The sequence below is a fragment of the Podarcis pityusensis genome, assembly GCF_964106645.2.
Source record: "Podarcis pityusensis genome assembly, chromosome: 6".
NCBI lineage: Eukaryota > Metazoa > Chordata > Lepidosauria > Squamata > Lacertidae > Podarcis > Podarcis pityusensis.
Window position 1 is genome coordinate 97,013,405 of NC_138030.1, and position 17,058 is coordinate 97,030,462.

The 17,058-nt window shown below is 44.0% G+C and overlaps 1 protein-coding gene across 2 annotated transcripts in view; it reads left to right on the plus strand.

Annotated features, from left to right (window-relative positions):
* The window catches only part of SMG7 (SMG7 nonsense mediated mRNA decay factor), a 65,776-nt gene extending 49,076 nt beyond the window's left edge, over window positions 1–16,700 (plus strand). The window contains exons 16-23 of one of the 2 annotated variants that reach the window (XM_081012059.1): window positions 184–581; window positions 1,707–2,081; window positions 4,437–4,586; window positions 9,205–9,285; window positions 11,194–11,350; window positions 12,644–12,814; window positions 12,894–13,042; window positions 14,428–16,700. In XM_081012059.1, the coding sequence (XP_080868185.1) occupies window positions 184–581; window positions 1,707–2,081; window positions 4,437–4,586; window positions 9,205–9,285; window positions 11,194–11,350; window positions 12,644–12,814; window positions 12,894–13,042; window positions 14,428–14,541 (1,595 nt within the window). In that variant the 3' untranslated portion in view covers window positions 14,542–16,700. The remainder of the gene's footprint in view (window positions 1–183; window positions 582–1,706; window positions 2,082–4,436; window positions 4,587–9,204; window positions 9,286–11,193; window positions 11,351–12,643; window positions 12,815–12,893; window positions 13,043–14,427) is intronic. The other variant, XM_081012060.1, reaches the window with a different exon arrangement.
* The last annotated feature ends 358 nt before the right edge of the window (window positions 16,701–17,058 follow it).

The following is a 17,058-nucleotide window of genomic DNA, read 5'->3' on the forward strand; positions in this document are numbered from 1 at the left end:
GTCTCCTTAAATCTGGAAAGAGTGGGACCAGGGAGGAGCCAAAGGCCCATTCACAGGGGAGAATCCTGGAAGAGGAGACAGGAAGTAACATTTGAAGAGCCCCCTAAGCATTCCATACGTGAAAAAGTAGTTTCCTTTTTTAAAAATATGTCTGTTTGTATTTCTTTCTTTTCTTTTTCCCAGGCTTCCCACCTCCCACCTATGTTATCCCCCCTCCTGTGGCTTTCCCTATGGGCTCAGGATATACTTTCCCAGGTGGCGTTTCTGTCCCAGGAACCTTTCTTCAGTCTGCAGCTCATTCACCTGCAGGAAACCAGGTGCAAGCTGGGAAACAATCCCACATTCCTTACAGCCAGCAGCGGCCCTCTGGACCAGGCCCAATGAACCAGGGACCTCAGGCACCATCCCCTTCTCAACAGTCCCTTGCATCCTTACCAGCTCAGGCAACAGCACAGTCTGCAAGCCAGTTGCAGGTCCAGGCTCTGGCCCAGCAGCAGCAGCAGCAGCAGCAGCAACAGTCCCCTACAAAAGCTGTTCAGGCCTTAGGGAAGAGTCCTCCACACCACTCCGGATTCCAGCAGGTGAGCTTTAAGGAGAAGAAAGTGCCAGAGGGACCCAATCTGGGCTAGAGTGCATCTGTAGGTGCAAATCTGGTTTTGGGTCAGGGAAGTGCAGGTTCTTTGCTCAGATAAGAGTAGCTCTGATGGAAAGGTGCAAGCAAGGATGGAGAGAAGGAATGGGCAAGCAGATGGGGAGAGAGTACAAATAAAGTAGGAGCCTAACTGCATTGTGGGGACAGGGGAGCAGTGCAGGAGCCTGTGGACTTACTGTTACTACTTTGAAGGCTCCCCCTCTCTGCCCAAAAGTGCCTGAGAGAAGAACAGCTTTTAATCCTTTTAAGTTTGACCGAAGCTTTCCCTGAAGCTCTTTTTAAATTTGGGGTGGCTAGCCTTTTGAATATTAGGGTTCCTATAGCTTTAATAACCTTATAGAGTTTCTATAAGGTTTGCAACTGTAGATCACATGTGAGCACTTGAAAGCACTGTACTGTTGTTTTTATCATATATGATTATTGTTATATCATTAGAATTATTAATTAAAAGTATTTACTTACTTACATTATTTATCTAGTATTATGCCCCTTGCATCTGGGAGGGAATTTTGGTAGGTACAGCCCTTCAGACCGCGGAACTTTCACATGGCCAAGTGCCTGCATGAAATCCTTTCCCTTTAATAACAGGTGAAGCCTCATGTTGGAAGGTTCACCTGTTGTGTGGGTTCTGAAACATTTCCTTGGATTTTCTCTGGAACATGAGGTCTCAAAATGAAAGCCATAAGCTTTGCAGCTCAGTGGCACAGAATGTGCAGCCTTGCTCAAGTACATTGCACATGATCAGGTTGTGGCATGTTGTGCTCTCAGATCAGGTGGTGCAGATTAGAGAGTGTAGCAGGCCTTTTTGGACAGTGAGGAACCAATAGTATTTTTCTGTGCAATGTTGCTTGCGGAATCTACTTCATCAAGTCAAGGGGTTCAATCAGCTAATCAACTCCAAAGCAGAGAAACAAAATTGCAGGCTGTTTTTGGCAGAAAGAGAATATGCAGCTTGCCACGGTTGGTCTCTTGGTAGCTAGAAACCTAAATTAGTCAGATGCTCTCCAGTTTTGCATAATGAATTGTGCTGAACACAGAGGCGCTTGTACTTCAGTATTCCCAGGCAGACTCCTCCAAGCAGCTCTGGAATCCTCCTCAGGTCCAAGGCCCGTTGGGGAAGATCATGCCTGTGAAGCAGCCCTACTATCTTCAGGGCCAAGACCCCCTAAAACTGTTTGAACAGTCCATGCAGCCTCCCCTCCTGCAACAGCAGCAGCCTCTGGAGAAGAAGATGAAGCCTTTCCCCATGGAGCCATATAACCAGAATCCCTCAGAGGTTAAGGGGCCAGAATTTTACTGGGACTCCTATGGCATGGCTGATAACCGCATCATGATGGCGCAGCAGCAAGCTAACATGGACCGCAGAGGGAAACGTCAGCCAGGAGTCTTCCGCCCAGAGCAGGATCCAGTGCCTAGGATGGGTTTTGAGGTAAATGTGTGATTAATTGATGATCTTCAGGAAAAGGAAAGTGGTTCTCCTCTGAGTGATAGATGTCTCCAAGTGGGTTTAGCTCCTCCTATCACTCAAAGGCAAGAAACACTGTAACTTCAGAGGAAGTTGCTTTCAATGCAGCAGTTTGTGGTGATTCACAGGATTACCAATGAGTAAAAACAGATTAATCTCTAGGTTGTTGATTCTATTGGGGGGGGGGTGCGTGCGTTTTAAAAAAACCTAAATGCATTCCAAAAGCACTTTTTAAAAAAATCAACTAACTTGGTTTAGCATCATTTTAAAGATAACACTGACAAACCAAAACAACCTATTCAACTTTTCAAGCTATCTACACATGTACACACACACACACACACACAGACACAGAGCGAGGGATGGTGCGTGGGGCAGGAGCCGCAAGCAAGAAACCCCCTGCCCTATCTAGGCAGTAGACAGCTGGTAGTGACTGCAATGGCTCCTTCCTCCCCCAAGAAGAGTGCAGCTTCAAGCATCCTCTTCCCAACCGTCAAGATCAAGGGCATATAATGTACACATGTTTTTATATTGTGAGGTACAAAATAAGAACCACAGTACATTTTTTTTAAGATGCTGCTGAAACGAATATCAAATAACCCATGTAAAGCTCATAATCTCCCACACACCCACTCCATGTTTGTCTGCCACTAGGATGGAACCCCGGGGAAGTCATCTTGGCAAGGGATATGCACTTGAATATTAACTTGGGAAAGCTGTAAAGTCCGGTTTGAGGATGGATTTCTGCCAGAACTTCACAAATCAACACAATTTGTTGAGGCTTTTCAAATTTTATCACAGAGAACCTGCATGATTTGAATTGTTAGATATCACCCAAATATAACTAGAGAAAAGCAAATATAGTAATTCCCTCTGGCAGTGCTGGCTTTTGGCACAGTCTGGGAGGAAGGAGATGGAAGAAGAAACACAAGTGTCACTTAAGGTGGCAAAGTAGATGCTGCCAGAAAGCTGAAACTTGTGAAAAGGTGGAAGAGGCCCAGCACTTGGCATGTGTTGATAGGGCACTTGGTCCTTTCCAAACAAGACCTGTATTAAAAAGTGTTGGATAGAGGAATTCACACTTTGCTTGCCAGTTGTCTGCACCCCTATATGCAGGCTTCTCTGCAGAGCAGAAACCAAATGACAGTATAAATACCCTATTTGCTTTTAGAAATGGCCTTGACTTAATCTTTGGCAACTCTGAAGCAAGCAGCAGCTATTGCTGTTGCTTTGACATTGTTTCTCACATTCATGGAATGATCAATGCACAAACCCCCTCCCTCTTTTTTTTAATAAAATCGTCTTTAGCAGCAGTGGTCCACCACAGATCTATTGAGACAATGTTCTGTTTGAGCAGACCAATTGCATCTCTGAGTACACTGATAACTTAATCCTGATAGATGCTGGCTGTAAGAAAGCCCTGGTGTGGTGTGCTACAATGCTACCAAAGGTTAGAAGACGAAGAGCCTCCTTTTTGTGTCATCTTTTGATATTTGTTGCCCTGATTGTGCCTTCAGCCAAACAGTGCCAAACAATAGCATTTCATATGCCTGGGTATCTAATTCTGCAATTTTAGGTTAGCCTCACTATCCTTGAGCGTGGACCTCATGCCACATTTGAGGCATTTGGCAAGGAGCAGTGTTGAGCAATGGGCCATTCATGGAGAAAATGGTACTGATGTAGACAGGCCAAGATAGAAGTAGTAGTTATCCACAAAAAGGAGCAAAACACCTGATCCCTGAACATGCTGTCATTCTGCACAACTTCCAACAAATTCTTGAAACTTGCTTGTGTAATTTTTAAAGCCCAGATTCCATGGTGTAGATGATGAAACCTGCTTGTAGTTCATCCGGCTCTGATCATGAGCACATGATCAGGAACTGCATACAGGCACATTTTGGTTCTAACTACAGTTAACGAAGCTACTAAGATATTGGAACATTGAAGAACAAAATGCATTAATTCTCCACATATTTATTGCTGCAGTAGTGGAGATCACATTCTCCCAAAGAAGATCCCAGTAATTTTTGCTGTATGCAGATTCAAACTTAGTGGGTAGCAGAGCTGCTCCTAAAACAAACACACAGACACTTGTTTGACTCAGTTTTTCTCTTTCTCCCCTTGGTGTTCTTGTGCCCCTGCTCTGTTCTCTCTTTAAGCTGCTTTTGCATGCTGGCATACCTTTCCTTGCATTCCCTTTCTCTGCTTTGCGTTACTGCTGGGCCCCTTCTATTCCTGTAGACTCCTTGCCTACCTGCTGCTAGTCTTGCTTTCGCTTCTTTCCTTGCTGCATCTCACTGTGCTCCTTTCTGTCACTAGGACCCCAAGAGCTCCCCTCTGCTTCCTCCGGACCTGTTAAAGAGTCTGGCTGCCTTGGAGGAGGAGGAAGAGCTGATTTTCTCTAATCCTCCTGATCTTTACCCAGCTCTGCTGGGTCCTCTCGCCTCTCTTCCTGGACGAAGCCTCTTTGTATGTATTTGACTTAATTCTGCTGCTTCTCATTCTAATTTTGGCATATCTTTTTTTATTTATATTCCGTTTCCCTGAAAGGTCAGTAGGACACATGAAATCCATGTCCCTTCCTGAAATAGTTGTTAAGGGGAAATTTAAATAAGCAGAGCTCATATGCTCAGGATCATAGATATCAGCTAAGAGGAAGTAGCTTTAACATAGCTGTAATACTTTTATCAATCCTAGGATTGCTATTTTCTTACCCAGCAACTGAGACCTTAAAAGCTCTGGAAGAGAGAGGGGCTGTCAGTAAACTTCTCCCTTGTGGTACTTCTTGTTTGGAATTACCTTGACTTTCTAGGCCTACTCCTCCATGAGGGATCAGGAGAAGCTGTTCCAGTTGACTTAGCTCCTGTTCCAGAGCTCTTAAGCAGGTACAGTCTCAGAATCAAAAAGCGGTAACTCTAGATGACCCAAATCCTGATCTCTTGCCTTCCTGAGAAATTCCAGGTTGAGTTACTATCTTGTACAAAACTGCATCATTTCTCTTTTATAATACGAATGAATAAGCTTGTATCAATATGGGAGGTTGGAGACTGAAACTGAGAAACAAATTTTCAGTTTTGCAGGTGCTTGGTGGGTTTTGATACTGGAATACATTACCCTGCACACCTGTGCAAAAATATACGCCTCAGGTTGCATGTGGACCATTAATCCCTTGTTTGAAGGATCCCCAGGCAACTTCAGCAATTAACTTATGGGGCCCACACATTCATTGAGCCCATTGATGGTGTCTAGGTCTGTGCAAGTTACCTCTGCCTATATAAGCATAAGATCAAGTATCCGTGTAGCCCAACCTCTAGAGGCCTTGTTGTCAAGTGTCAAAATATAAATGTTAATGTACCATATGGTATTCACACACTTGTCTGACAGGAGGAGTTGAATGTATTATTGAATGTATAATAAGATAGTAACATGTTCAATATAGTATCCTTCTGAGGAAAAAGATCATGGGTTTTAGGGGCTTTTATCTTTTTTTTACCTTGGGTGAAATTCTAAAGCTTGTTTTTTTATATATATAAAAAAGCCGCGGGCACAAACATAATACAAAGGTAGGGTTGCTTGTGTTATGGTGGGGATGAGCAGGCTGTGGCTCTTTTGATGTTGTTGAACTGCAGCTCCCCTCAGGCCCAACCATCACAGTCAGTTGACTGGGCCTGATTGTAGTCCAACAAAATCTGGAGGTCCTCAGGTTTCTCACCCATGCATTATGGAAACCAAGGGAATAAGACCATTTTGATCACATCTGGGAAGTATCCACTCTGTTCTCTATAACTAGGAGGATAGGCACTTGATGAAATTTCTCTTTTCCTGTTAATTGGTCTGTTGAAATGCTTCTCCAAGGTGCCAAATGGGAATTTTGGCAAGTGCGTTGTAGCCCAGAGGATTCTTGAAGACATCGACCAAATATCTGTGGCCATGAACTGTAGGCCAGTTGAAACATTACAGCTCCTATGCCAAAATAAGTCCCAAGCTATGCTCCTCATCTTCATGGATTGGCCTGAGCCAGTCTTTTCCACAGCAGCCAGCACTTGAGGATGTGGTACCAGTGTGCAATGCTGCCCATGTTTGGGCCAGCACAGAGATGTTGTCAGCATTATTTCTGCCACATGAAACATCACTAACAAGGAATTACTCTTTAGTACTTGAAGGGGTGTGAGGGAACGTTACATTTAATTGGCATTCATCAGTTGAGCAGGTCGTTGTCTTTCAGCATTGGTTCCTACCCTCTAAAATGGGGTTAACAATTATCCTTCCACACAAGGTGGTTGTGTGGATTAGCACAATGAGGGCTACAAGGAACCTGAACATCTGAGTGGGGATACTGTGGGTGAATAAACTGTATTTCAAGTGTGGCTCAAGGCTTTTGATTTCTGGGAAGGTGAGGTGGTCCATGTATAAAATGCTTGATTTGTACTAAAAACAGGTTTCTAATATTCATAAGCACCAAATGTATTAGTCCAGGACATTTGTTTAACTGAAGTTATAAAAGGGAAGTCATCTCTGTTTGGATGATATACTTGATCCTTTATTTCTACCTACACAAAATATACTGCCTATAGAGATTCTGCCACATAAACCCACACATTCCTACTCTGTCTTTAGTGTTAAGGTATAGTGGTGGCTTCTGAAGCTTCAGGTACTGGTACATTACACCAGCAAGGTACCAGCTTGGATGAGTAATATTGAATTGTTTAACTTAGTGAATAGTTCTCCATGTAGCATTCATTTAGTTTTGGTATTACTTCAGCTACCTTCCCAGTTCCTTCAATGACCTGAGCTGAACCCTCCACAAGTCAAGGTGATTTTTGCCTACGAGGTGTAGAAAGAGTGCCTAACTCTTGACTACTGTAATTCGCTCTACGCAAGGCTGCCCTTGAAGCTGACCCAGAAACTCCAGAGGGTGCAGAATGCTGCAGCGAGGCTCCTCACGGGGTCCCTGCCATGGGAGCATATTCACCCAGTGCTTTTCCAGCTGCACTGCCTCCCGGTGGAGTACAGGGTCAGATTTAAGGTGCTGCTTTTGACCTTTAAAGCCCTTCACGGCCTTGGACCCTCATACCTACGGGACCGCCTCTCCCAGTCTGCCCCACGGAGAGCCTCAAGGTCCATAAATAGCAACACCCTAGTGGTCCCGGGCCCTAAGGAAGTTAGATTGGCTTCAACTAGAGCCAGGGCCTTTTCAACACTGGCTCCGACCTGGTGGAACGCTCTGTCTCATGAGACCAGGGCCCTGCGGGATCTGATTTCTTTCCACAGGGCCTGTAAGACAAAGTTGTCCACTTGGCCTTTGGCTTAGAGCTAATTTGATTCCCTCCCCCTCTTTCTTTTTCCTTTCTCCTCCTGTGAAGAAGCTGCATCATAATGTTTTAATGTTGCATTTTAATCTTGTTTTTTAAATTGTATTTTAATCAACTTGTTTTTATTATTGGTTGTTAGCCGCCCTGAGCCCTGTCTTGGCTGGGGAGGGCGGGGTATAAATAAAATTTATTATTATTACTACTACTACTACTACTACTACTACTACTACTAACTGACCAGAGTGGCTGTCAAAGTCAATGTTTAAATCTAGTTCATTAGCAAAATTCTCAGTCTGTTCTGGGTTCCAAGCTACATAAGCCATCACAAGGTACACATGCCAGCAAATGTTTGCATTGGTTTGCTACCAGATAATTTTAGAGTATCCTTCATCTGCTCATCACAGCTGGCTTTATTTGTGTAAGCAAAGGCACACAGTTACCATTCACCTATGATTAGAAACTTGCATGATTAAATCAGCGAAGAGCATCTTTCTTTGCTGCAGATCTAGCGCTAGTCAATATCAGTTCAAGGCAGCACATGATATTGCACTGGAACACACCATAGAATGTGTTCAGTGCTGGAAAATAATTGATTATCTTCCCCGGGCATTAAAAATTTGGAAGTTCCCAAATTTCTGATAGGCAAGACTGAATTATGATTTGTATGAATTATGCAAATTGAGCAGCTTTGCATAATTCTTTTGCATAATTTATCATTGAGCAAAGAACTATAAGGGCAATGAAGCTTTGCTGCCAATGATTTCAAATATCAGCCATCCCTCTGGTTTTTGATCTTTCAGCAGGCATTTGTCACATAGTATTGGTTGTTCCTTTAAAGACAAACAGGGCAGAAACTTGCTAGGTTTTTTTTTAAAAAGGAAAGCTGGATTTCTCATGAAGGATTCTGCACCCAGTAAAATATTTTGCACTTTGTGCTCTAACGAACAAGACAGTTTCAGGAATTATTGGGAAAACACGGCTAATTCAGTCAGTAAGTAATCACGTTTGCATGAGGGCCCACACCACTAGTATAGCATTTTAATTAACAAACTACAGTCTAAGTGCCTTCAAGCACTGAATGATGTGTTATGGAGGTGCTGGGACAAACCCTATTTTTAAAATGACGTTCCCCAGGTGTTTTCCTTTTTATTTTTCTAGTCAATTTACTGAGTTCCTTCGCAAATTTGCAAATACGTCCTTGCTTCCCACTTGCAAAATAACTCTTCTGTATTTATTTTGCACAGTAGAATCATAGAATCGTAGAGTTGGAAGAGACCACAAGGGCCATCGAGTCCAACCCCCTGCCAAGCAGGAAACACCATCAGAGCACTCCTGACATATGGTTGTCAAGCCTCTGCTTGAAGACCTCCAAAGAAGGAGACTCCACCACACTCCTTGGCAGCAAATTCCACTGTCAAACAGCTCTTACTGTCAGGAAGTTCTTCCTAATGTTTAGGTGGAATCTTCTTTCTTGTAGTTTGGATCCATTGCTCCGTGTCCGCTTCTCTGGAGCAGCAGAAAACAACCTTTCTCCCTCCTCTATATGACGTCCTTTTATATATTTGAACATGGCTATCATATCACCCCTTAGATGGTCTAAGCATCTCTGTTGTGTAACAAAAGAACTGGGCAAAAGTCTCCGCTGCATTTCCTTTTCTCACACAATTGTTTGAGCACTCTTATGATGGTTGCTAGAACCATCTGTTTTTATCCAGAAATGTGACCCATGTTTTCGGTCAATAATGCATAATGTTTTTTCCTTTGGTTTTCTGAAGAAATCGCTGCTGGAGAAACCATCAGATCTAATGTCTCAGTCATCTTCTTTCCTGTCGCTCACGGGCTTCTCTCTTAATCAGGTAATTAACTATAGAGATTGCTTCTCTCTCTTTTTGGACAGTGCCATCAGTTCACGTGTTAATTTTTGTAGGAGTCTGGACTAAGCTTCTTCAGATGGGAATCTCATGTTGGAGGAGGGGAAGAATTTCAATATAAATCCTTGCCTAGTGCTGGCAGTTCTGGGTTAGGGCGTTTCTTTCTGATAGGCTGCTTCTTTAATTGCCTAACATTTGGAGAACTCTGTTGTGTGACACGCACACCATTCTACAACCTGAAGTGGTGCACTGCAAACACAGGCTTATCACCTCATGTACTGGGTATTAATCTCTCACATCTTTTAATACAATTTTGAAGAAAGCTTCACAACCTGAGTCATGTGGTATTTCAATTGCTGATTTTTAAAAATGTATTTTTTCCTTGGTTTTAATGTATGGTTGTAAGTCACTTTGAGTTTCCTTGGACAAGAAAAAGTTAATAACAAATATAATGAGTAAATTAAAATACATAATAATACAAAGAATTGCAATTTGATGCTTTAACTTCAGTCTAATATGTTCATGTTACGTTTTTTGGTTTTTTTATTCTGCAATTTGCAATTGGCTCATCGGCTAATTGTTCAAGGAAAAGATTTAAGAAATAAGGGAGGAAAAAGCCCTACGTGCTCTCAGGAGTAGGCCTGGGCAATATATTGATATATTGCCCAGGACCGGTATGAGGAGCAGACCACAACGTCGGCTTCCCTCAGCGGTATATCGCTGGTGAAGCCGCCACCGCTAGCAGCGCCTCTGGAGGGAGTCAAGAGCTCCTTTGGCGAGGTGCCGATCCAGCTTGTTCCTCCGTCTGCATCTTTAAACTGCTCGGCTGAGGAGTGTGCAGCTGCCCTTGCCTCAGGCAAGCAGTTAAGAGGCACCCCAGCCCGGCGCTGGCCCATCAAGCCGGCGGGGGGGGGGGGCTCTGTGAAACTGCTCAGCTGAGGGGAGCAGGGTTGCCGATGGGCAAGAGCGCTGGGTGGGGGAAACCCTCCCTCCCCCCCAGCTGAGTGGCGCAAACAAGCTGCATTGTCCCAGCCTGCGTGAAACTCTCTCAGCTCTTGAGGTGAGAGCTGGGCAGTTTCCCCTGGTGTCTCGTGGGCAGAGGCCAATGCTTCTTGTTTTTTCAACATCGCAGTATATCATCAGACCATGATGTTTGGCTGGCGATACACCGCAGTGTTGAAATGCTGAGAGCGCCCAGCCATACTTGGGAGCCTGTTCCTGCATTTCTCTGTGTGAGTCACTGTTCTGATTGAGTTTCTAAGGAGCAGGTAATTCCCCAGCTCATCTGCATTGGGAGTGATTGCTTGAGCCAATCACACCTTCCAGAGAATTTCATTTTCCCAAAGCAGAACTATTTCAGATGAAGCAAAACACCTGTAAACATTGCATTTGCCATTTCAAACCACAAACCACATGTTCAGCACCATTTTGTTTCTGTATTATTATTATTTTTTAAAATCCTCTTTTTAAAAATTGGGGACCTGGGTGTTGTTGTTTTTCTAATACCCCCAAATAATTAAAATGATTAAAGGTACAAGGCTGTGTTATATCCCATGTGCTGTGCTATAATCTCCAGTGTGGTTATAATGTGTGATTCAGGACACATGAAGTTGTGATAACTATGTCTTATCACCCAGAATTCCTTGATTCTTTTTAAAAAGATTTTCTTTAAAAAATGTAGTGAAATGCAAAAATAGCTCTGTGTCTTTAATAACAGTAAAAATCCTTTTTTAAATGGCATGTTTCTCGAGCTGTGAGAGCTGTAACATTTGCTTGCCAGCTTAGGTATATCTTTCCTGATTCTGACAGAAAAACTTACTTCACTGCCCAAATGCAATAATGTATTGGATAGGTCTAGGGAGCAGGTTTAATTTTCATCTCTTGCTCTTGCAGGAAAGATACCCAAACAGCATGTTCAATGAGGTTTATGGGAAAAACCTCAATGCCAGCACAAAACCAGAGGTCGCTCCATCAGTGGCTCACCAGGAGACTTCACTCTACTCCCTCTTTGAAGGTACTCCATGGTCTCCATCTCTTCCAGCCAGTTCAGGTAATACACTTTCATATATGTATAACATATATTAAGATTTTTCACTAACTAGTTCAGAACCCAAGCGTGGTTTGACTTTCTTCTGTGCAGTCACACAACCCACCCTCTTTCCTTGCTGCCCATGTCCATTTTATCACTTGCTGTATTTTCTGGGAAGTGAACTGAACAGAAAGCCGTTTCCTCCACTCCGCATGGCCTAGTATTGGCAATTTTTTTACTTGAAAGGACAAGCAATAAGTACCAATTTGTAAGGAAGGTTTAGCTCTAGAAAGTTCCAAAGGTGCGGAACAATTATGCCTTGACCAAAGAGTTTCCCACTCAAAGATTGGTCATGTCAGCTACTTGTTTTGTCATGTAAGCATTATAAACCCATTTCCCAAATTGCTACAATTTCAGTTTTGTTAGTCTGCTTGATCCTATATGTAAGATCCTATATGTAAGAATGCTGCAATGAGGAAACAAAGCCAGGCAAAGACTCAAAAGACAGCAGTGAGAAGTGTTCTTCTTTTAGATGGCAGTTAAATGACATGATATTACACAACACAGAAATTGTAAATAAGGGGCAACGCTCCCTGCAAGAGTTTTTTTACCTCAACCTTAACAAAGAAACAGATTTAAATATAGTATGGGATACTAGTGAGGCAGTAATAAGAGGTTTTTTAATCAAACAAATACCAAAAAGGGTGGGGGGGGGACACAAGAGATTTTGAACACATCAATTATCAAAGAGAAGGAATTAAATATAAAACCAGAGAATAAAGAAACTGCAGACTACCGAATTATTACAAGCAAAATTCTCAATGTTGGTGAAGCAAGAGATTGAAATGAAAATAAAATTAATGAAACAAAAAAACTTTGAATCTGCAAATAAGCCAGGTAAATTGTTGGCTTGGCAACTTAAAAAGGAAAGGAGAAATAAGATAATAAATAAAATTACTGATGAAGGGAAACATTTGATAAGCCTGAAAGAGATAAGAAAGGTATTTGTAAAATTTTACACAGCATTATATTGGTGTGCGAAGGAAGATCCTGAGAAAATTGAATCTTATGTAAACGGCTGTAATATACCGAAAGTTTCTAAAGAGGATTTGAGAACGTTAAATACATCCATATCAATGTTGGAACTGCAGTTGGAGATAAGTTGAATGAAGATGGATAAAGCACCAGGCCCAGATGGAACTACTGCAGTTTAATACAAAAAGTTCAAAGATGTGTGTGTAGCCTCAAAAAACAGCAATCTGTACTTTTTGGGGTATTGTGTTGACTTTCTTCTCTAACCTTCTGTTCTAATAGATCATTCAACACCAGCTAGCCAGTCTCCTCATTCCTCTAACCCAAGCAGCTTGCCAAGCTCTCCTCCAACCCACAACCACAATTCTGTTCCATTTTCCAACTTTGGGCCCATTGGGACTCCAGACAACAGGGATCGGAGGGTCGCAGATCGATGGAAGACTGATAAGCCAGGTGAGCAGGAGGTTCTAGCATGAGGTATCATTTCAGTGGTTTGTTGGATCACTTGCTTGTTAACCTTTCTCCCTTTCAGCAATGGGAGGATTTGGCCTGGACTATCTCCCAGCAACATCTTCCTCATCAGAGAGTAGCTGGCACCCAGCCAGCACTCCCAGTGGTACCTGGTCAGCCCATGGCCCGTCTGTAGAGGATTCGTCAGCTGTGCTTATGGAAAGCCTGAAGGTAGGTTATATATTGGGGCACCAGGACAAAACATTGCAAGAGTCATTTGGAAGGTTGAGCTGGTGGTTTTGCTTCTTACTACAAAATAATACAAATGTTCCTTCCGCTGACAACATCTTGAGAACATAAGAAGAGCCACCTGTTCCAGCTCCCTTTATTCCACAGTGGCCACCCACATAGCGATGGGAAGCCCACAAGCAAGAAAGGAGAGGGCAACAGCGCTCTCCAATGTTATTTCCCAGTGACTGGTATTCCGTGGGCATCTTGCATTCTTCCACAATAACTATATTCTGGACTGGTTGTTGATTAAAACTTGGGTAGTCAAGCCTTAATTACAGATTTAGACTCCTCTTTTAGGTATCAACATATTTTATTGCTTTCCTGATCATTTTTATATGGATAAGCTATTCTGACAAAGAATTTAAATTATTCTGTGATGGCTAATTCTTTTTAACTGCTTTTTAAAATAGTAAGTTAGTGGGGCGCTATTGCATTATTGAGTATTCCCTGTTCAAGATTTTAGCTGCTGTATTCCTCTTCTCTTCCTTCAGCATCAGCCCGCATTTCATGGCCACTGAGCATGCTCAGTTTGAATTGAGGATTCCCCCTCCTCAAGGTTTTATTTTAAAATGTACTCCTGCAAGTCTGCTGACACCTTCCCCCTTGTGCATAAGTGCTGCATTTTGACTACAACAACACTTCCATTCACAACCTGAACATCTGAAATAGAATTATTGTCCTGGTTGATACCTGATTCTTAAGGGGCCGTGTTTTGAGTTTAGCAAGAGCTGAAAGGCCAACAGCATTTGCTCTGTCCACTAATGTGCTCCCATTTGAACGGAGACATCTGTGGGCTCCTTAAATCACTTCCCTGGAGAGTATACAGCAAAAGGAAATTGAGGAAGAGCCCTCTCCTAATTATTCAGCTGAGTCACTCACTCAGACTAAGGCAAAGGGCTGGACAGAGGTGCTGCCAAAGTCTCCTTTGCTGTTTACCCTGGTAGAGCAGGGATGAGGAACCTCTCCACCCCACCCCACCCCCACCCCAAAGTTGTTGAACTTCAACTCCCATCAGCTTTAGCCACTGTGGCCAGAAACAAAGGTTTCTTATTTCTTTTTACACTGGGGATGATGCAGTTAAAGACCTGTTTGCCTGTACCTTGCCTCATGAAAGCAGTTGAGGGTGCTGCAAAGTAGACGAGGAATTGGGATGGGAGACTACACTGGGGTGGGGGGAAGCCGGTCGCCTACTGTTGCAGTACTGTAGAAATGAGAGGAGGTGGCGAGAGCATGGAAGAAAGTTCACTTATTTTGACCGTTTTGGCATTTTCTCTTGCTACTTTCGCTTTCACGTTAGCGGATGTTTGGTGTGTGCTTCTTTTTAGTCTATCTGGTCCAGTTCGATGATGCACCCTGGACCTTCTGCCCTGGAGCAGCTGCTGATGCAGCAGAAGCAGAAGCAGCAACGTGGGCAAGGTGCCATGAATCCACCGCACTGAGAACGAAAGGGTGGCAACCTTTGCAACCGAAAAGCTCCATACATCATGGCATGTTGGGTTTGCAGGACTGTCTCACACGGCCCTGTGCGCGTGGCAGCCCTCTCTTCTGTTCCTTGCCGTCAGGAGGGCGTAAGTGCTCCACCAACCCACTGAGTGTGCACGAAAATGTCTGCAGTGCAACGGAAAACCAACACCAGGAACTCTCCCATCCCTCCGGGGCCCTCTGGAGGGAGAGAGGGACTGCTGTTTGTCTCACGGTAACCTGATATCACCGCCTCTCACCTTCTCCATCGTGCATGTCCCCAGCCATGTGGGAAAATAAAATGCTGAGAATGAAGAGCAGATGGGAGAAGCCACTGAGAACTTCTCGATCCTCCTCCTCAGTTCTGGGGAAACCAATAGGAGTCTATTACCGATAGCTTTGCTGACTGAGAATGTAGTTGAAATTTATTCCTCAACATCTAAATTTCCAATTACTACTCTCTCAGTTGTAAGGCCACACTGAATTCTTCCATACACAGATGTGCTTTGTAGTCAGTGTGTAGCAACCCCTCCAGTCGCTGGTCCAGCCCAAGGTGGGTGGGGGTGGATTGGGTGGGGGTGCTAGCGTCCGTCTCCCAAGCTAGGTAAGGAGTTTCGTGAAGGAGAACCTGCCCCCTCCAGTACCACTTCCACCTTTTTCTCAGAGGTTGTCCCTGGAATAACCCCAAGCGGGAGAGATTCCAGTACTGAAGTGCAGTGGTCACTGCAGGGCTCTCCGTTAGGGCAAGCAAACCACTGCTACGGGGTTTTAAGTTAAATGGTTCAGATTCCTGTACATTTTATGATAGTGTAGTGACCAGCCTCATGAAATGGCAAGCTGGTCTGTGCATTCACAGCCTGACTCCCTTTTTATGTAGGTAGATAAAAAGCTTTGTGTCTTCCCCCCCACCACCCTACCCCACCCCCTTTCTCCCTTCCCCTCCTTCCCCTTTCCATGCTGGTTGCTTGTAGTTTTGTTCTTCATATACAGCATCCCACAGTCATAGCAGGATAATGGGGAGTAAAAGAGCTAGTCTGGACAGGATGATGTGTGCAATCCCTCTCCCTATAGGTGTATGCCCACTCCACAGGCCTGCACACACCTGTAGCCACAAGGTTTTTGGAACGGAAGTTCAAGGCAGCAGAGGACACATCACATGGAACCTGCGCACAGAAGCCAACTGTCCTACTTGCCCCTACAAGGGTGCACAATGGGGACAAAGGGTTCCACTGGATATATTTATTTGCGCAGAAGGAAGACTGCAAATCTTCTTGCATAGGATAAAAGGACAGCATTTATTTTTGTTTCCCAGCGTAGTTACGGAAGCAACCTAAATACAAGAAACTGCTGCAGTCGCAGGAGAGTGTGTGTGCGCACGCGTCTGTCAGTTCAGGATCTGCAAGCTGGGAAATGGCTGCAGAGCAAAGCACATCCAGGGTCCACAAGGGACGTTGCGGAGTCGGGGAGCAGCCCCATATAGACTTGATATAAAAGGGAAGATGTATGCATAGTGCTCTGTCTAGGATAGGAATTGGACCCCCTTTGCCTCCCCATGCTAGCAGTGTTGCTGCTCTGCATCACATCTCTAAATGATGTTCCTCCGAAGCAAAAGTCTCAAGGATTAAGTTCCTGCCCTGGTTGCAATCTTCAGCTGAGACCCTCTGTGCTTATTTGATGCCCTGTCCCTGCTTCCAGCCCACCCTTCTTCCAGTTTGTGTATTTGAGCTGTACATCGAGGCAGCTGCAACATTCCAGCGTTTGAACCACCACCGATTCTTGCACCCTAGGCAACCTAACCGGGTTCATCATCTGATTCTCTCAGCAGCGCCAGAGTCCCAGCCCATAGGCTCCTATTTCTGCATGAGAAGTCTGGTGTTTAGAATGTTTTTCTTGATCTTTTGAGCAGGGCTCCCTATTCTCCTCCCCCTTACACACACACACACACACACACACACACACACACACACACACACACCCTGCTGTCAGGAGCCTCAAGGGAAGGGAAGATTCCCCCCCCCCCCCAGCAGAGAAAACTGGTTTGTGTCGTAAGCTTCTTTTGTGTTTTTGTCTGTCTGTGCGAGACCTGCAGCTGCTGAACTCAGCTTTGCCTTTAATTAAACCATGTTCTCTACAGCCAGCCTTGTGTAGTTACATCTTCTTTCATCACTGAGCTGCAATTGAAAACTGTATTGTTTCTCCGCCCCCCAAAAGAGGAAGTGCTAAATTATGACATCTTACTCTGTTCAGTAGTGAAAGGGGTTTATAGTGCAGTGAAAGCTTTGACTGCACTTAAGCATCTAGGTGGGGACAAGTCCAGAGCAGACTAGGTTGCAGTCTCGATGCCAAGCAAAATATTATCTCCTGTTTGATTTCAGCTGGTGATGACAAAATGCTAGAGGCATACACATTACTAAATAGTTTTCCAGAACTTGGATACTATAAATATCTAATGTTAACTCTTTGTAACTGGAGTGAAAATGCCAGCCCTTTTTACT